Source organism: Chelmon rostratus, chromosome 12 (genome assembly GCF_017976325.1).
Source record: "Chelmon rostratus isolate fCheRos1 chromosome 12, fCheRos1.pri, whole genome shotgun sequence".
NCBI lineage: Eukaryota > Metazoa > Chordata > Actinopteri > Chaetodontiformes > Chaetodontidae > Chelmon > Chelmon rostratus.
In genome coordinates, this window is record NC_055669.1 from 18,187,987 (window position 1) to 18,203,576 (window position 15,590).

The 15,590-nt window shown below is 40.1% G+C and overlaps 3 protein-coding genes and 1 non-coding gene across 4 annotated transcripts; 2 read left to right on the forward strand and 2 right to left on the reverse strand.

The window, feature by feature from the left end:
* Positions 1-3,120: 3,120 nt before the first annotated feature.
* Positions 3,121-7,907, forward strand: chmp5a (charged multivesicular body protein 5a). Its single transcript, XM_041948258.1, has 8 exons — positions 3,121-3,286; positions 3,651-3,755; positions 3,849-3,895; positions 4,422-4,515; positions 4,819-4,890; positions 5,320-5,428; positions 6,610-6,725; positions 7,472-7,907. Exons 1-8 carry the CDS (start codon positions 3,218-3,220, stop codon positions 7,520-7,522), a joined length of 663 nt encoding a protein of 220 aa, XP_041804192.1. The 5' UTR covers positions 3,121-3,217; the 3' UTR covers positions 7,523-7,907.
* Positions 7,908-8,873: 966 nt separating this feature from the next.
* trnar-ucu lies at positions 8,874-8,965 on the reverse strand. The gene is given in 2 exon segments: positions 8,874-8,909; positions 8,929-8,965. It is a non-coding gene; the product is annotated as a tRNA-Arg (tRNA).
* Positions 8,966-9,276: 311 nt separating this feature from the next.
* On the forward strand, positions 9,277-12,065 carry bag1 (BCL2 associated athanogene 1). The gene is made up of 7 exons (XM_041948259.1): positions 9,277-9,386; positions 9,998-10,126; positions 10,212-10,294; positions 10,369-10,482; positions 10,590-10,697; positions 10,786-10,848; positions 10,943-12,065. Exons 1-7 carry the CDS (start codon positions 9,350-9,352, stop codon positions 11,030-11,032), a joined length of 624 nt encoding a protein of 207 aa, XP_041804193.1. The 5' UTR covers positions 9,277-9,349; the 3' UTR covers positions 11,033-12,065.
* Positions 11,930-14,778, reverse strand: myl12.2 (myosin, light chain 12, genome duplicate 2). The gene is made up of 4 exons (XM_041948260.1): positions 14,674-14,778; positions 13,232-13,441; positions 12,802-12,963; positions 11,930-12,616 (listed from the first exon to the last, which is right to left on the reverse strand). The coding sequence occupies exons 2-4, from the start codon at positions 13,413-13,415 to the stop codon at positions 12,444-12,446; spliced, it is 519 nt and encodes a 172-aa protein (XP_041804194.1). The 5' UTR covers positions 13,416-13,441; positions 14,674-14,778; the 3' UTR covers positions 11,930-12,443.
* Between the last annotated feature and the right edge of the window lie 812 nt (positions 14,779-15,590).

Here is a 15,590-nt window from a genome sequence, read left to right on the forward strand (position 1 = left end):
TATGTATAATGTGCTGTTGCATTGCATCCCTGTATCTTTTGGACATTGTGCTGCATCTTTAAGCTTTGAATGTCAAAACATGCTTCATATATGTGCAACAAAGTCACAATAAAGCTGCAAAATGTGAGAGTGCTTCATTTTAAAGAAAACATTTGAAAGGAGGGGTTTTGATTCTGTCTTCAGTGATGTTCAGGCGGGTTTGATGAAGATAAAATGTGGATTAGCATCACAAAACAGCCATGACATTATAATTCACCTGGCCAATGATTCAGGGTTTTTTCAGTTTTAGATTAATACTATTCAACTCACATTCAAAGTTAGTGTTTCCATGGTGAGCGCACTGACCGAAAAGCAGAAATCCAATGCTTGTTGTATAATTATGAGGCGTTCTGTGTTGGTGGCCTTGCAGGAATTTGCAATGACTGAACATTCAGCCGCTGTGTGAGGATCTTAAGGACATGCTGCTGCTGCTGCTGCTGCTGCTGTTGTGCCTCTTTGATTGCTCAGGCATGAACATGGTCAAGAACATTCTGAAGGTGGGGGCAAAGGTTGCAGCACCAGTGCCACCTTTGCTGAGAAGATCTGCGTGAAGCTTAATATGGTGTGGCAACTGATGGCATCACTGATAGCCGTTTGTATCTGACAGTCCACCTCTCGCTGCTTCCTCCACTCTTGTGCCTCTGATCAACACATGTATCACCAGGAGGGGTTTACACCGCCTTCCTAAGGTCCTACATCCTCTGTGTAAGAGCTCTGACAAACCAATAGGAGGAGATTGTTTTCCATTTGTTAAAACAACCTATGTTTGTGTTGACCTGACAAAGATGGCATGGCAAAATGCACGGTAAAAAGAGCATGACTTGACACTGGACACTGGAATCAACAGTCAACATATTGTTAAATACAAGGCTGGATTATCAAACTGGCCCCGAAGCCCCGGATCCCAGGTTGCCCAAAGGCTGCAGGTTTGCTGCGTCATAATTACTTTGTGGTATTTCAATTAATTGAACGTGTGTTTGTGCATACTGCAAGAACCCCTGAAGTATATTGTTAACTGCAGTAACAGGTCCTATTTAATTATCAGGACCTATTTTGCATTAGTCCCTGAGGTAAAATTGAGTTTTATGGTCTTTATTACTTCAGTATATAATGAGCTCCCAACTAAATACTACATACACAATCCACAGAGAGTGGAGACTAACAGGTGAGAGGTTCAGGGCGTCTGGCTTGCTTTTGCCCTGTGGCCCCTTTGTGGTTTGATTTCGTGCTGCCTCACTCGATCCTAACCTTTAGCCAAAGAACTAGATGTTTCCCTCAGGAGTTAATCCAGCCCAAAAACAGAGCTAAAAGAGAGTGACTGACATTTATCAGGTGACCATAAACACGACTCCAAATCAATGATAACGTTGCTCTGTAACTGCTGGATGTGTAAATAAGCAAGTGTTTGCCAACATGTTCACCTCATTAAGTTAAGAGGTGATATTATATCGGTGTTGCTTCTGTGGCCAAAAAAAAAAAAGAATTAGTTTTAATGATTTTAGTTTAAGAATTAGTTTAGTTTTAAGAATTTAGTTTAATGAGGCGGATCAGAAAAAAGTCAGATCAGTTACTGCTGAAACAGTCATTTGTATCTGATTCGGAAAGCAATGATGAACCACGTGTTTGGAGTTTAGTTTGGAGGACATGTGGAGTTGGAAGATGAGGGATCGCATCTTCAAAAAATGCAACCACTGCCAAACGCGAGCACCCAACCGATGTGGAATGGAAGCCCAGAGTCAGTGCTGCTATGCTGGGCTATAATTTCCTTCTCATTTTATTTCTAATTGCAAAGGACAGAGTTTTGTGCCGTTGAGGAAGATATAGCGCTCTTTACAGCAGCTGACAGGCCTAATAGTACCCAGGGCTCCTTAGAGATTTGAGTGGCAAATTAAATCAATCAGTCCTTGTCTGCATTCATGAAGCTGTCAGCCATAATGACCAAAATTGCTGGCTTTTTTTCTACTCTCTGTCTCTGTCTCTCAAGGTTAGTGTGCATCAGTAAGCCGCTGCCTATAGCCAGGCTCAGGAACAGGTTTCTGTGTCTAATAAGGCTCTAATAGGCTTCATTGTTCGAAGGAAAAACTGTCACTCATTACTTGCTATATAAAGCACATGCTACAGATAACAAAAAATTGGGATTTAGATATTCTACTAGTATAATATGAATTAGTATTATGTGCTATTACAGTATATCTATACAGTATATTGATATATTGAACCAACAATGTTTACCACTTAGTGAGGCATCCATTATAAGCATTATTCATAGTTAAAAAAAAATCTGATTAAGTAATGCCTTGTAGATCTTTTAGAAGATATTAATGTGAACAAGTTTGGGGTTGCTAACGCGTGAAAAAATCTCTGTGGCTGGTGTTTATACTTTCTGTTTGGCAATCATGCTGCTAATGGGTTCCTCACTTTCTAACCTCACATCTGCGGTGATTAATGTTAACCCCACCCCACAGTAACCCCACCCAACACCCAAAGAAGTAACAAACCAGAAAAAACAGATTTCCTTTTCATCCTATTCATTATTCAGCTGTTTATTTATTTTAACTTAATTTTATTTTATTGTAAATGTTGTTTTCCAACTCTTATTTTCCACACTGCGTGAACTGGAACTCTGGGAAGGAAACATCAAATCTCTTTATTGAAATTTAAAGATCTTTAGTATAAAATATATCAGAATTAGCTGCCGACCATGTTTAGATTTCCTCCGTGGGCTCTGCTTATAACTGTAAAGCATTAGTAAATGATTTATTAACCCTGGATAAATCGATGAATTACAATTTATAAATGTGCATTATTATAAAATAGTACAATTCAGTTGGTACTTATGGCAGTGATGCAAAGTTACATAAGTACATTTCCTCCAGTGCTGTATTCAGGTATAATTTTTAGTCATATGTGCAGTGTTGGGGTGTAACAAAGACTGAAATGCATAGTCTATGGGGACAATAGGTTTTCACGAAAGCTGCAATCCTTTTTACTTGCCACAAGGGGGCAGGCGACTATTAAAATCCTCATTGGTCACAACTGGTTACGCCAACCAATGGGAACCTTTTGCGTCCGAACCGTTACTTCCGGGTGTCTTCAATGAAGAAATCCTTTAGCTTTTGAAGCCTTATTTGTTTTCCAAGGAAAGCTACGGCCTACGTAGCCATAAAACATTTAGGAAATGAACAGAATATTCGGACGCGGAAAGCCGAAAGCGCCTCCTCCGAATCTGTCGGACTGTATCGGGAATGTAAGTACTGCCTGGCTGATCTGTGTTGCTGTTTATGTCTCTATTATGTGACCTAGCGGTGTCGTTACTCTGCTAGCATGGTCAACATGGTAGCTACCTATCAACCTACAGTTACTAAACACTTTCTGCTACCGCCTAATATTTGTCTTTACTCCTGACTGCAAAAGATTTGTATTTATTATCCACAGCCGTCAGTTCTCTCATAGGATTTTAGCGGTCCAGGTCCGTCCTGTTTTCCTCCAGCACACACAAACACACATACATACACACACACACACACACGCAGCGCACACAGGACATTTTAACACTGTGTCTGCGTTTAGTCTGTGAGGAAATCATTACTCTACCTGGTCTCCTCACTCAGGTGGATGCGAGGGCAGAGTCCATAGAAAAGAAGATTAGCAGACTAGACGCTGAACTTATGAAGTACAAGGACCAGATGAAAAAGATGAGAGATGGGCCCTCGAAGGTACACACAACACGTCAACCATTGGAATAATGAAGGGTACAAGCTTGTTAATACACCAAAACATCAGTTTTATTTATTCCCCTTTTAATGCAGAACATGGTGAAACAGAAGGCAATGAGAGTTCTGAAGCAGAAGAGAATGTGAGTCCTGTACCTCATCATTTTGACTGTCTTTAATATGGTATGAGAACTAGAGCCCAGCCAGTATACTGGTATGGCAGATACTATTGACCATTATTAGCTTATCACAGGTATACCATTATCTGAGTGTACATAGCCTTGATCAAATACTGTATCGAGATATTTCTGCACAGTAATGCCATATATGTTAATGTATGATTTCTTTGAAACTCTGTCATCATTGAATCACTCCTCAGTCAGAGAGATCTCAAGTTTCAATTGTAAAATGTCTCATTTAGTGCATGTCCTGGTCACAATTCATGAACAAATTTAATTTAATCTCTAGTAAAAATATTTGCATATGTTAAGAGTATAAGCTGATATACGGATGTCAGTTTTTTGTTGTTGTTTTTTTAAACTGAAATATCATCCTATATCACCCTCAAAAATCCAGGGCTTTAATAAGGACTGAGATTTTAAAAAGTCTTTTCTCACTCATGTGTGCAATACAGATGCTTAAAAACCAAGTGTATTCTGTTTTCCACAGGTATGAAGGTCAAAGAGAGCAGCTGGCTCAGCAGTCTTTTAACATGGAGCAGGCTAACTACACAATCCAGACGTTAAAGGACACCAAAACAACAGTAAGGCCCACACCACTTGATAAGAACACTCGGCAGTTTGGGTTTGTGTTCACATGTATGAGCCGCTTTTTGTCATGCTGTCTTCTACACCTGCAAAGGGTCTTTTTTTTCGTGAGTGAATGTTTTGATTTTGTTCATTTAATCAGCAAGCAACTGGAATAGTACCTAAAAGTATCTGAGACTGAGTCAATTCTAGAACATACTGCTGGTCGCCAGATTCAGATCTGACTTGATCCGTATTGCCTGTGCTGATGGAGTCCTTTCTACCAGTGACTAAACGTGCTCTGTACTTTCTGTTCCCAGGTGGAGGCCATGAAGATTGGTGCAAAGGAAATGAAAAAGGCTTACAAGGACGTTAAACTCGATCAGATTGATGTACGTTTGTAATATACCGCTGAACTGTTGGTGTTATCTGTTAATGGTTGAGGTTACACCAGTTATCAGTACTAACAAAAAACCAAAAAAACAAGCAGAAGTATGTCAAGCTGTACACAGCAGTGAATGGGGATTCTGTCCAGATGTTAGACTTACCACCATCAGATGTTCTTGTCCTGCTTATATAATGAAATTATATATCCTTAGTCCTACTTCAATCAACAGTGAAACCGTTTAATAATGTGGCCTGATGAGCAGATTTTCTAGGAAATTTATATGAAATGATAAATGTAACACATAAGAAAAGGCAAATTTGCTTCTTACATACACTTTATTGTCTTCTTGTAAGTAAAAATCATTATTCCAGTTGTTCCAGTCAGAGATAGACTGTCAGACATTAAAAGTGATCACATGTGTTTGAACTTTCAGGATTTACAGGATCAGCTGGAGGACATGATGGAAGACGCCAACGAGGTACAGGAGGCCCTGAGCCGCAGCTACGGCACTCCAGACATAGACGAGGATGATCTTGAAGCAGGTAAACTTGGCTGTATCTGCGTAAAGGCATCTGTAATCTTTATTTTGCGTTCGCTTTCTGGGCACCTTCATCTATAGAGCAAATTCAGTCAAACATTAAAGCTTCCAGCACTCCACAAGTTGAGCAGAGGCTGTAAAGTTACAGGAAATATGAAATCAGGACTTTATGTTCCCATGATGCTCAATGATCAAGTCCCTGTGTGTTCATATGTTTAGCATTTCTATCCCACAGACCAAAACCAGGCAGTCCTCAGCAACTAACAAAGTCAAAAATCTCCACGTTAATCAGAAATCAGACTTCAGAGAGTGAACACAAGGGAAAAGCCAGGGGTAACCAGAGACAAATTTGATATCTGCGTTTACAAGCACATTTTAGAAACACATTAAGAACAACTGGCAAATAGTCAGTCAGGTTAATGACATATCCATCTGTGTAAAATCTGTTTACCTCGAACAACCCCTCTGCAACCCTGCAGTGGCTTTTAATGAGTCTGGGGATAAAGTTTATTCAGCAGTAACTGATGAGCAAATGGACCGAATATCTGGTATATACAACGCAGTCTCTCATGATGGATTACATGGTGGATGCACTGGTTGTGTCTTCTAAATCTGGGATAAATCATGCTGTACTGGTTGGTTTGGAGGAGCTTTTGAAATGGGATATGCCTTCATTGGTACTTACTACCTGCATGAAATGCAGACTTTACAGGATTATGCTCCTGTTTTGGGATCCAACTTGTGTGACCAAATTGAAAGTTTAGATGCAGACACAGGCAGAGATGCCTTTTCTGTACTATTATTAAAAAAAACAAGCAATGTTCCAGACAAGTAGGAGAGGCAATCAGCTGAAGAGGAAAACCATTGTCTGGAGTCTGACATGAGCACATTGTTTTGTGCCTGAAAGCTGCCCACTGCATTCTGAACCACAGAAAACAAACAGCTCCAGACTGTCATTTATACACTGATGTTGTAGCTGCTCCCAATTGTAATGCAGCATTTAATATTAAACAGCCATGTGCAGTAATGAAACAAGACAAATAATAGCCATAAATAATCAATAGTATTACACAAAATATTCCCTGAAACAAAGCAGTTGCTGGGACATTAACCTGGACAACATTTTTCATGTTGCCTTTTTTGGTTAATTTTAGTGTTTATTAAACTGGTTGAAACTTGTTTCAGAGCTGGACGCACTGGGTGACGAGCTGCTGCTGGATGATGACAGCTCCTATCTGGATGAGGCCTCAGCTGCCCCGTCGATCCCTGAGGGAATCCCCAGCGACAGCAAGACGAACAAGGTAACGGTCGTCCGAGCGCTGTGGAGCACAGCGATCGCTAAGCCTGACGTCATACTCAAGGCACAGATTGGACAATTACACTGTTGAAAATACATGCAAGTGCAATCAGAAATAATCACACTCTTGTATGCTTTACATGTACAGCATCATATTTTTCAGAGCATGGCCTTGTTTTTTAGGTTCCCCAGGCGGCCACTTGTTTGAATTCATTCTGTTATTGTACACTATTAAAAGTTCATGAACACCCCTTTCATATATTTCATCCTTTATTTTTTGCTAACGTACCATACATAATGTATTCATGCTGAGTCGGGAAACTCCAGCATCTTAGATTGAACAAGTTCACATTATCAAATTCAGGATTTAGGAGTTTGTGTTGAGAAAACTTCCCAAAGTGAATGAATGTATTCTCAACCTGCTCTTTTACCTGCATTTCTATGTAACAATAGAGTGAATCTGACCAAGTGGTTACATGTTACTGACTGTGACTGAAAACCAATCTCATACTGATTACTAATAAATACTGCTGGTCATGTGTATATTTTTTGTAGTAAATGGTCTAATATGTGTGAAAGTCTTGGTCTTTTAGATGTTTACAAGCAGCTCTGATGCCGTCTGACTGCGTCCATCCTGTTTAGCACAAACCAGCTGAAAGAACGCTAACAAAAGCTAAATGTGAGCGTGTGTTTAGAGCTCTGTTTGCTTGTGAATGCAGTCCCTGAAGTGTCTTCTTCTCTTGTTTTCAGGACGGTGTTTTGGTGGATGAGTTTGGCCTGCCGCAGATTCCTGCCACATAAACATGGGATGGATTAAAAGCTCTGCACTTCAACTGAAAACACTTTTATATGTAGAGTAACGTTTATACATGTAAAACCATTTGACCTGAGGACACTACAGTTTCGAAGCTGTGTTGGGTTGTGTGTTGTTACCACTACCGTGCTAGCATGTGGCCTTGGAACATACTGAACCTTTTTTAAAAGAAACATTGTTCCCCTTCCCTCCCTTTCGTCCTCCTGTCAGTCTTCGTTCAACACCAGTGTTACCGAGTTATTATTTATTTTTATCTGTTTTGTTCTCATTCTAGTCTTGTGTGCTGTCTGGTCATTACCATTTTGTTTGAGTTCTCAGAAGTGGAGATTATTTCCCACTGAATCCATTCGAATTTCTGCAGGTTATTTGAAACATGCAAAATAAATTATGTGTTTTAATTGAACCAGGATTTGTTTATTTATTGATCCTTGTCTCATCTTTGCTTTGTTGGCTTTGATTTTTTTCCTTTTGGTACCTTTGAGCCGTTGTGGATTGTACTCAACTCACAGACCTTGACTTTTCTGCTGCTGGCCAAGAGAATGCAGAAATATGCACTTTATTAAGACGTGGAATTGTGGTAAAATATTATTTGTAGCTGTTCAACCAGGACCAGATTAACTGACATGGTGGCCCTGCAGAACTGATGTGTGTGCTCATACCAAGCGGCACACAGCAACGCATTTCTCCAATAAATTTTGCCTTGAGTCTCAGAAATCAAGCTGCATTCCTGCACTATAAAACTACCGAACCAATGGTTTGCTGTCTGTTAGTTACTGTTTGATCAAACACGTACTTGTATAAAAAATATGCACCATGTAAGCTAAATATCCACTGCAATATTGTCATTGAAGTAGTAGGTTAGACATCACTCGCATGCAGCTTCTTGCCAAGTGATAGATAAGAGGATTTATACCACTCTCAGTTAGCTTAGCTTAGCTTAAAGACTGGAAATTGGGGAAGAAACTAGCATGCATACATCTAAAGAACTGTTAAATGAATTGCACTGAAACTGAAGCCTACTAATTCTGGTGGTTCCCTTGACTTAGCCCCGGGCACCATTAAGTTTTTTTTTTTCCTTCTCACTTTGCTTTTGAAGGACACAAAACTTTATTTACCATAAATGCCCTCAATGCTAACTGACTTTATCGACGTCTCTGAAGATGTCCATTTAAATTAAAAATGTTTTTTATTTATTAATTGTTACCTTCAGATGAGTTGAGCAAAGTCATCCGTTGACTGTACCGATCACTTGTATTTACAAGTATTTTGTCTGAATCAAACAGGAACACACTGTAGACAAATTCTTAAGGAAACACATATCATCTCGTTTTAAAAGTCCGACTCTGGTGGGACTCGAACCCACAACCTTTGAATCACTTCTCACGTGCTTGACTAGAAGTCCAATGCGCTATCCATTGCGCCACAGAGCCAGATGAACGCATCACCGCCTAGGGGATGCCAGCTTCCTGTTGTTTTAGGGTACAAGGAAACTAATTTTGGACATGTTTGGTGATCGCTATTCAAATATTGTGGTAAAAAAAAACAAACAAGATGCAGTGAAAACTCGCAGCAGTTTAGTTATATACGGTATGTGGGCACCTTTTTTTTAAATAGCTTTTGGTTACATCACCGGCATGATCACTTTTGTGTGTGCGTACTTTAGTTATTCTGTATGTCTTGTTCCGTTCATAAAAGATAAACAAAGTAAAAATAAAACCGTAAGAACTGTTTCCTGTCTGTCCCGGAAGTAGTTAGCAATCAGCTAAATGTAGCTGTGTGATTCGTGCTGTCATTTCAGGACGCCAAAAAGCAAAATGTCAGAGCAAACGATAACAGTGACAGTTGCATACGGTAATACGATTTTGCTTGATGTTACACGATTATTACATTATGATAGATGTAAACGTAATAATGTGAGTTTGCCAACCATTGACCGTCGCTCAGGTAGCTAGGAAATGGTTAGCTAATGTAGCTAGCTCTTAATAACATTTGCGAGTAGTCACCTCAGGAACTAGGTTAGCTTTAATATAGTTCACTTGTTGTATGCCTAAATACGCTTTAAATCCTGAATTAAATATTACCCACATATAAATTTATTCCACTCAGATTCAATGTATTACTGTCTGTTTTTAGTATGTAGATTTCGGTAATGAAACATTACTGTAAATGATTGCTTCTGCAATATCCAGAGTATGTTCAAATACTTCATAACATCACAAGCTTCAAGGGTAACTTTTACTAATTTGTGATTCGGTTAACTACATTTAGTTCAAAAGGTTTAAAGTATCATTTAGAGGTTACTGGAGTGAAAATGATGAATCTGAATGGTCATGATTTTATCCAAGTAATCCACATTGTTCCAGAAAAGTTATTTAGAAAATAATTGTGTTTGTGATTACCAAATGTTATTGATCATGCTAACATTTTGCAGAGTTGCTATAATTTTTTTTCTCCCTTTCCAGGATCGACAAAGCACAGCATCACAATAACTGGCCAGGATGATGGCAAGGGCCCCGTTGTCAAAGACCTGTCAGATGCTCTCACTCAAGCTACCGGAGTTCCACAAACCTCACAGAAACTTATCTTTAAAGGTACGCTGTAGGTCTCTCTTTTCTTTCACAGCCAAGTAGGTGTGAATATCATATATCCAGCTATAACCTTGCCTTCTCCAATCAGGAAAATCACTGAAGGACATGGAGGAGAGTCTGTCCAGCTATGGAATAAAAGAAGGCTGCAAACTTATGATGATTGGAAAGCGGGTAAGGCCTTTACATGTGTGATGTCCCCTGACGTGTGACTGTGTATGCAAATACTGACAATGATCTACAAACAGAACAGTCCTGAGGAAGAAGCTGAACTGAAGAAGCTGAAAGACATTGAGAAATCTGTGGAGCAGACAGCTAAAAAGCTGGAGAAGGTAGACGGGGAGTTGACTGGACTCAAGAATGTAAGCAATCAATCATCAGTTGTGTTTTTGTTTTTTTAAGATACATAATTGTCCCTGCATTGGCCGGTTTCTGTCAAATTCTTGCATTATCATCCATTTCTCCACAGGGCTTCCTGGCCAAAGACCTCCAGGCAGAGGCGTTGGGTAAACTAGATCACAGAGTGAAAATAGCAGCTGAACAGTTCATGAAGATCCTGGAGCAGATCGACGCTTTGGTAATCTATTTTTGGTGCATGTGTTCTTTCTTTGTGTGCATGTTTTTTTTAACGTATGTCACGTATAACAAACACCTTCTTTCAACAGAGTCTCCCAGAAAATTTCAGTGACTGCAGAATGAAGAAAAAGGGACTTGTAAAGACTGTGCAGGTAAACCACTTTTCAGTGTCACCTAAATGTTTTCATTGAAAATCACTGAAAATACTGGCTATTACTATTAAATATGATTATCTTCTGTCGATAGGATTTCCTGGCCCAGTGTGACAAGATTGAAGCTTGTATATCAGACCACCTATCAAAGATCCAGTCCAAAAATCTTGCCCTGGCAGAGTAGATCTACAAAGTCTCCCATATAATATGCTATACATTGCTCTGTGAACAAGTGCAAATTGTACAGAAAACCTCAAGTGTGGAGCAGCTCCTTGTCTGTTTATTGTTGACGTGATGTGTATGAGAGAGCCCTCATCACAGAGAACCCTGTGAACAGTGGGAGGCTGGTTATCTGCGCTGATCCTGGGTACAGCCGGGATACTTTCTCTGGGTTGAAGACCGATATGAAGTGCTCCTCGATAATATAACCACAGTCACACCGTGAAAGGATCAGAGGTGCTTTAAATTGTGTCAAAATAAAGGATGTTGATCCTCAAAGAGCATCCAAATCTGGTGCTGAATATAACTACCACAGCCAAATGGCTATCAAATTATCCACAATGATGTCATTACCCAGAATCTCACTGACTATACAGTAATATAAAGAAACCATGTTTTGTTTTTCTTCATATTGTGATGTACCAACTGTGGAGTGTTCCATATAGCAGTTTGTACACACAGCCAAAAGTATGTGGACACCCTCATTGAGTCTGCTGTCCACTCTTCTGGAATTGTTTTTCACATGGTTTTGGAACCTGGCCGCAAGGATCATCAGTGAGGTCAGACACTGATGTAGGGCCATAAGGTTCACAGTTTAGTCCCAATTCATCCCGAAGGTGTTGGATGGGTTTGAGGTCACGGCTCTGTGCAGGCCTCACCAAACTGAAAACATTTCTTAACTCAGTTTCTTCACAGGGGCATTTTCATGTTGTGTTTTATCTGATGCTGTGGAGGTAAATTAATTGAGAACTATTACAGTCCTAGCCCACACCTCACTAAAAGTTACGTAAGTAGTACACAATGCTGTCCACATACCTTTGGCTATATAGTGTATTTATTATTCTTCCATTGACAGTCAGTACCAAGCCAGCACCTTCTGTTAAATGCAGTAATTGATCCTGTTTAATCATTTATCTTTCAAATAAGTGTGAACTGTGGAATTGGTATTGTTTTAAACTATCATATTGTTTTAAAATAAAAACATTTTGAAAAACTCAGAACCTCCAAAGTTTTCATTTCCAACAAAACATAAGTGATTTGGTAAAACCAATTCAGTCACAATAACAGACTCTTTGTTTCAGTTTATTTGCAGCTTAATCCACAACAGTCTTTTCATTCATCTTTACTAGCTTATACAGACCCTTCAGTGGTGTTTTCATAGATGTGCAAATCAGCTTTGAGAGTAGGTTTGAGGAGTTGGAGAGGGGGTCCAGAGGTATGGTCCAAAAAGCATCTTAAACAAATGACCTTCAGTGAGCTGTACCACAGTGAAGCTTGCTATGAGCCAAATAACAGGATATAGCTTTTCTAAGTGGAAACCCATTAAAGATAAACACAACATTCAGAATAACCCTTGTCCAGAGCTGCTTCTGCCACTAGTCGTCTTTGTCCTTTGCGCCGTGCTTTAGTATGCGTGTGAATGCTACATAGTTGAAGTTGCCTTTCTTGTCAATGGGCGCCTCTCGGAAGAGCTCGTCCACTTCTTCATCTGTAAACCTGTCACCCATCGTAGTGAGCAGCTCCCGCAGGTTCTCCTCCTGGATCATACCTGTGGGAGAGAACATTTTTCATGCCAACAGAATGTTATGTCTACCGGGCTGCTGCTGTTACCTTTCAAACAAGCACACCAAATTAAATGACTTGATTAACAGAAACAAAAATATGTCCTGACAGGACTGGGCCTTGAGACGTTGAGAAATGACATTAGCAATGTTTAGTTAAATTTCAACCCACCTGTGCCCTCCTCGTCAAAGCAGGCAAAAGCATTACGGATCACATCCTCGGGATCAGTGCCGTTCAGCTTCTCTCCAAACATGGTCAGAAACATGGTAAAGTTGATTGGGCCCGGTGCTTCGTTCATCATCGTCTCCAGGTACTCGTCTGTGGGGTTCTTACCTGGGAAATAAAGTAATGATGATTTATGACACTCACTCTCACCCACCACCACACTGAGAGCACATTAGCTTCACAATAACAGGTGCTAGTATAGTTTTTAGTATAGTTTTCAGCCTAGTTTTCACTTCTTCATTTTCATCTCTAATCTTTGTACAATTACAACTCAACTTGAGCAAACTAGACATCTAACATCTAGAACAGCTTTGAAAGCAGAGATTTACTCTTAATTATTGTGTCTAAATGCCTGTAAATATACTCCTAAGTTTACCTAACGAGGCCAGCATGTCATGAAGGTCTTCTTTGTCAATAAAACCATCTCTGTTTTGGTCGATCATGTTGAAGGCCTCCTTGAACTCCTGAATTTGAGACTGGTCAAACATCGCGAACACATTGGAGGTTGCACGCTGAGGACGCTTCTTGGTGTTCTTTCCCTTGGCCCTTTTGCTCGACATGTTGGCGGCTGGTAGGTCCCCCTCTCCTGTAATACAGATGACATGAAGGCTGTAAACAAGAGCTCGACAATATTGTCTAAAATCTGTATCGCTATTGTCAAATGTAACTCAATAACTATTAATGTTAGTATGATAGGTATACATGTTCTTAATCTGTCGTATGTGTTTGTTTGGACTGATCAGAGTAGTAAAGACCAGGGCTCCATTCATAAAATATGGCTTTATTATTCCAGGCGATGGTTATGTTAGCAAAGAATCCTGTTAATTATTGTACAGCAAACAGTGGACCTTTGAACACAGTTACAGAATGCTGCAGGAATTACGTTTTCTGTAGGCCAACCCAAAGTTAGCATCACTCTGGTTCCCTCTACAAACAGCCAATGGCATTTTCCATTGCATTTTGGACTATTGCAGGAAATAAGATCTGTGGCATTTTAGAATATTGACACGCTTTGTTCAACAAAATAATCTTTTGAGTAATTAACCTTTCCTATATACAATAATTGGATTTCTAATATCTGTGATATATGTGACTTTGACTGACCTAAACTGAACTGTTTGTTTCAACCCTGTGTAACGTAGAGTTAAATGCCATGATCAAAAACCACGTTCTAACGTTCCACTGGTCTTATTACAGCCAACTGAAAGTGAAGATGAGGAGCTCACTTTGAAAAGGTTTTATCATCATCATCATCATCCAACAGCTGATCAATAATAAGGCTGTACTGTACAATGGATGGATGTCAGATGACACAGCTGTTCTCAACTTAGTTATATGGAATTCAGGCTCTTTTAATAACTGTACATAACTCATTTAACTTCGCAACAAAAGCATAATGTCGATAATTTAACAAAATCTGTTTAACGTTCGTGTCCTACATGCAGTCATCTGTCATGGGGATAGCACAACAAATGATGTTGGCGTTAGCCTGGAACGAAATAGCAAACAAAAACTGGAACAAATGCAAATGGTCGGAAAATAGTCATTGATCTGAGAAAAAGTCGTTACCTCTGTTTGGGCTGCAGCAAACTTTAGCTACCAAACTTAATTCAGAAATCTCCGGCAGTATCAAGTTAACATATCATTTATTAGCTACTATTCCTTAGCTAGCCCAACGTTGACCTAAATAACGGACTGACCAAGCTAGCTTAAGCGAGCTAACCGAGACCAATTCACAGAACAAAACAGCAGCTTTCTGTGGCCTTAATGAGCACAACATTTAGAGGCAAAGACAAGCCAGCAAACTAATTCACCCACCTTAAAGAATACTAGGGTGACTGCTCACTAGTTGTGTTCACAGCTATCACAGAACCCACCAGGATGATGAAGAGGAACCATCAACGCTGTCTATCCTGTTTCCCATTCTGACCAATCACAGCCGAGCTGGAAGGAGCCAACAGCCTGGAATATTCCATGTTGCCTTCGTATCTACTTTTTCGTGTGTTTTTAAAATGGACCTGATGAGTTAGTTAAACAATAAAGTGGGCATACTGAAAAAGAATTGTATGTTTTTTTCACTTCGACAACCACCTAACCGCAGCTCTAATTTTGGCAACAACTTTGGATTTGTCCGAATGATAAATGCTGTCGTGTGCATGCTCTACCAGCAGGTGGCAGCAATCACCAACAAACTTGTGCAAATTGCCGAAGGTTTTTGAAACCAGTACTCGAAGGGTTATTTTGTTGCGATTCTCTGTGTGTAAAAACCAACTTGTGCATGATTTTGCACAACAGAATGACTGCATATCGGTCACAAACATGTAGGTTGGGAAACTGGACTGTAAGTGTTGGGAAACAGTTCCGTTTAAGCGCTTTGAGGTCACATCTTGCTTCAGCCCTGCCGGTCGCGTTGGTCGGTGAATACATGTTCTCACATACAAAAGTTCAGCAGGCTTCCGGTCTAGGCTTTTAGCCGGTCATCTAAACGATGGCGGTTTATCGTCTGCTTTGGTACAATTCATTTCATCGCACTCTGCATATTGCAGCCACTGAAGTAGTGCAGCCCGTCTGTCACCTTCCATTAATGAACCGGACCTACGAATACACCAGAGAGTCCCACATTTCCTCCTTAAGCCCTGCTCACAGCGGAGGGCCAGGCCCGGCAGAGGCTCCTCAGCTCGCCTGGCCCTTCTCATGGTCTCATGGTCTAAATTTAAAGCCGCCCCAGCCTTAAA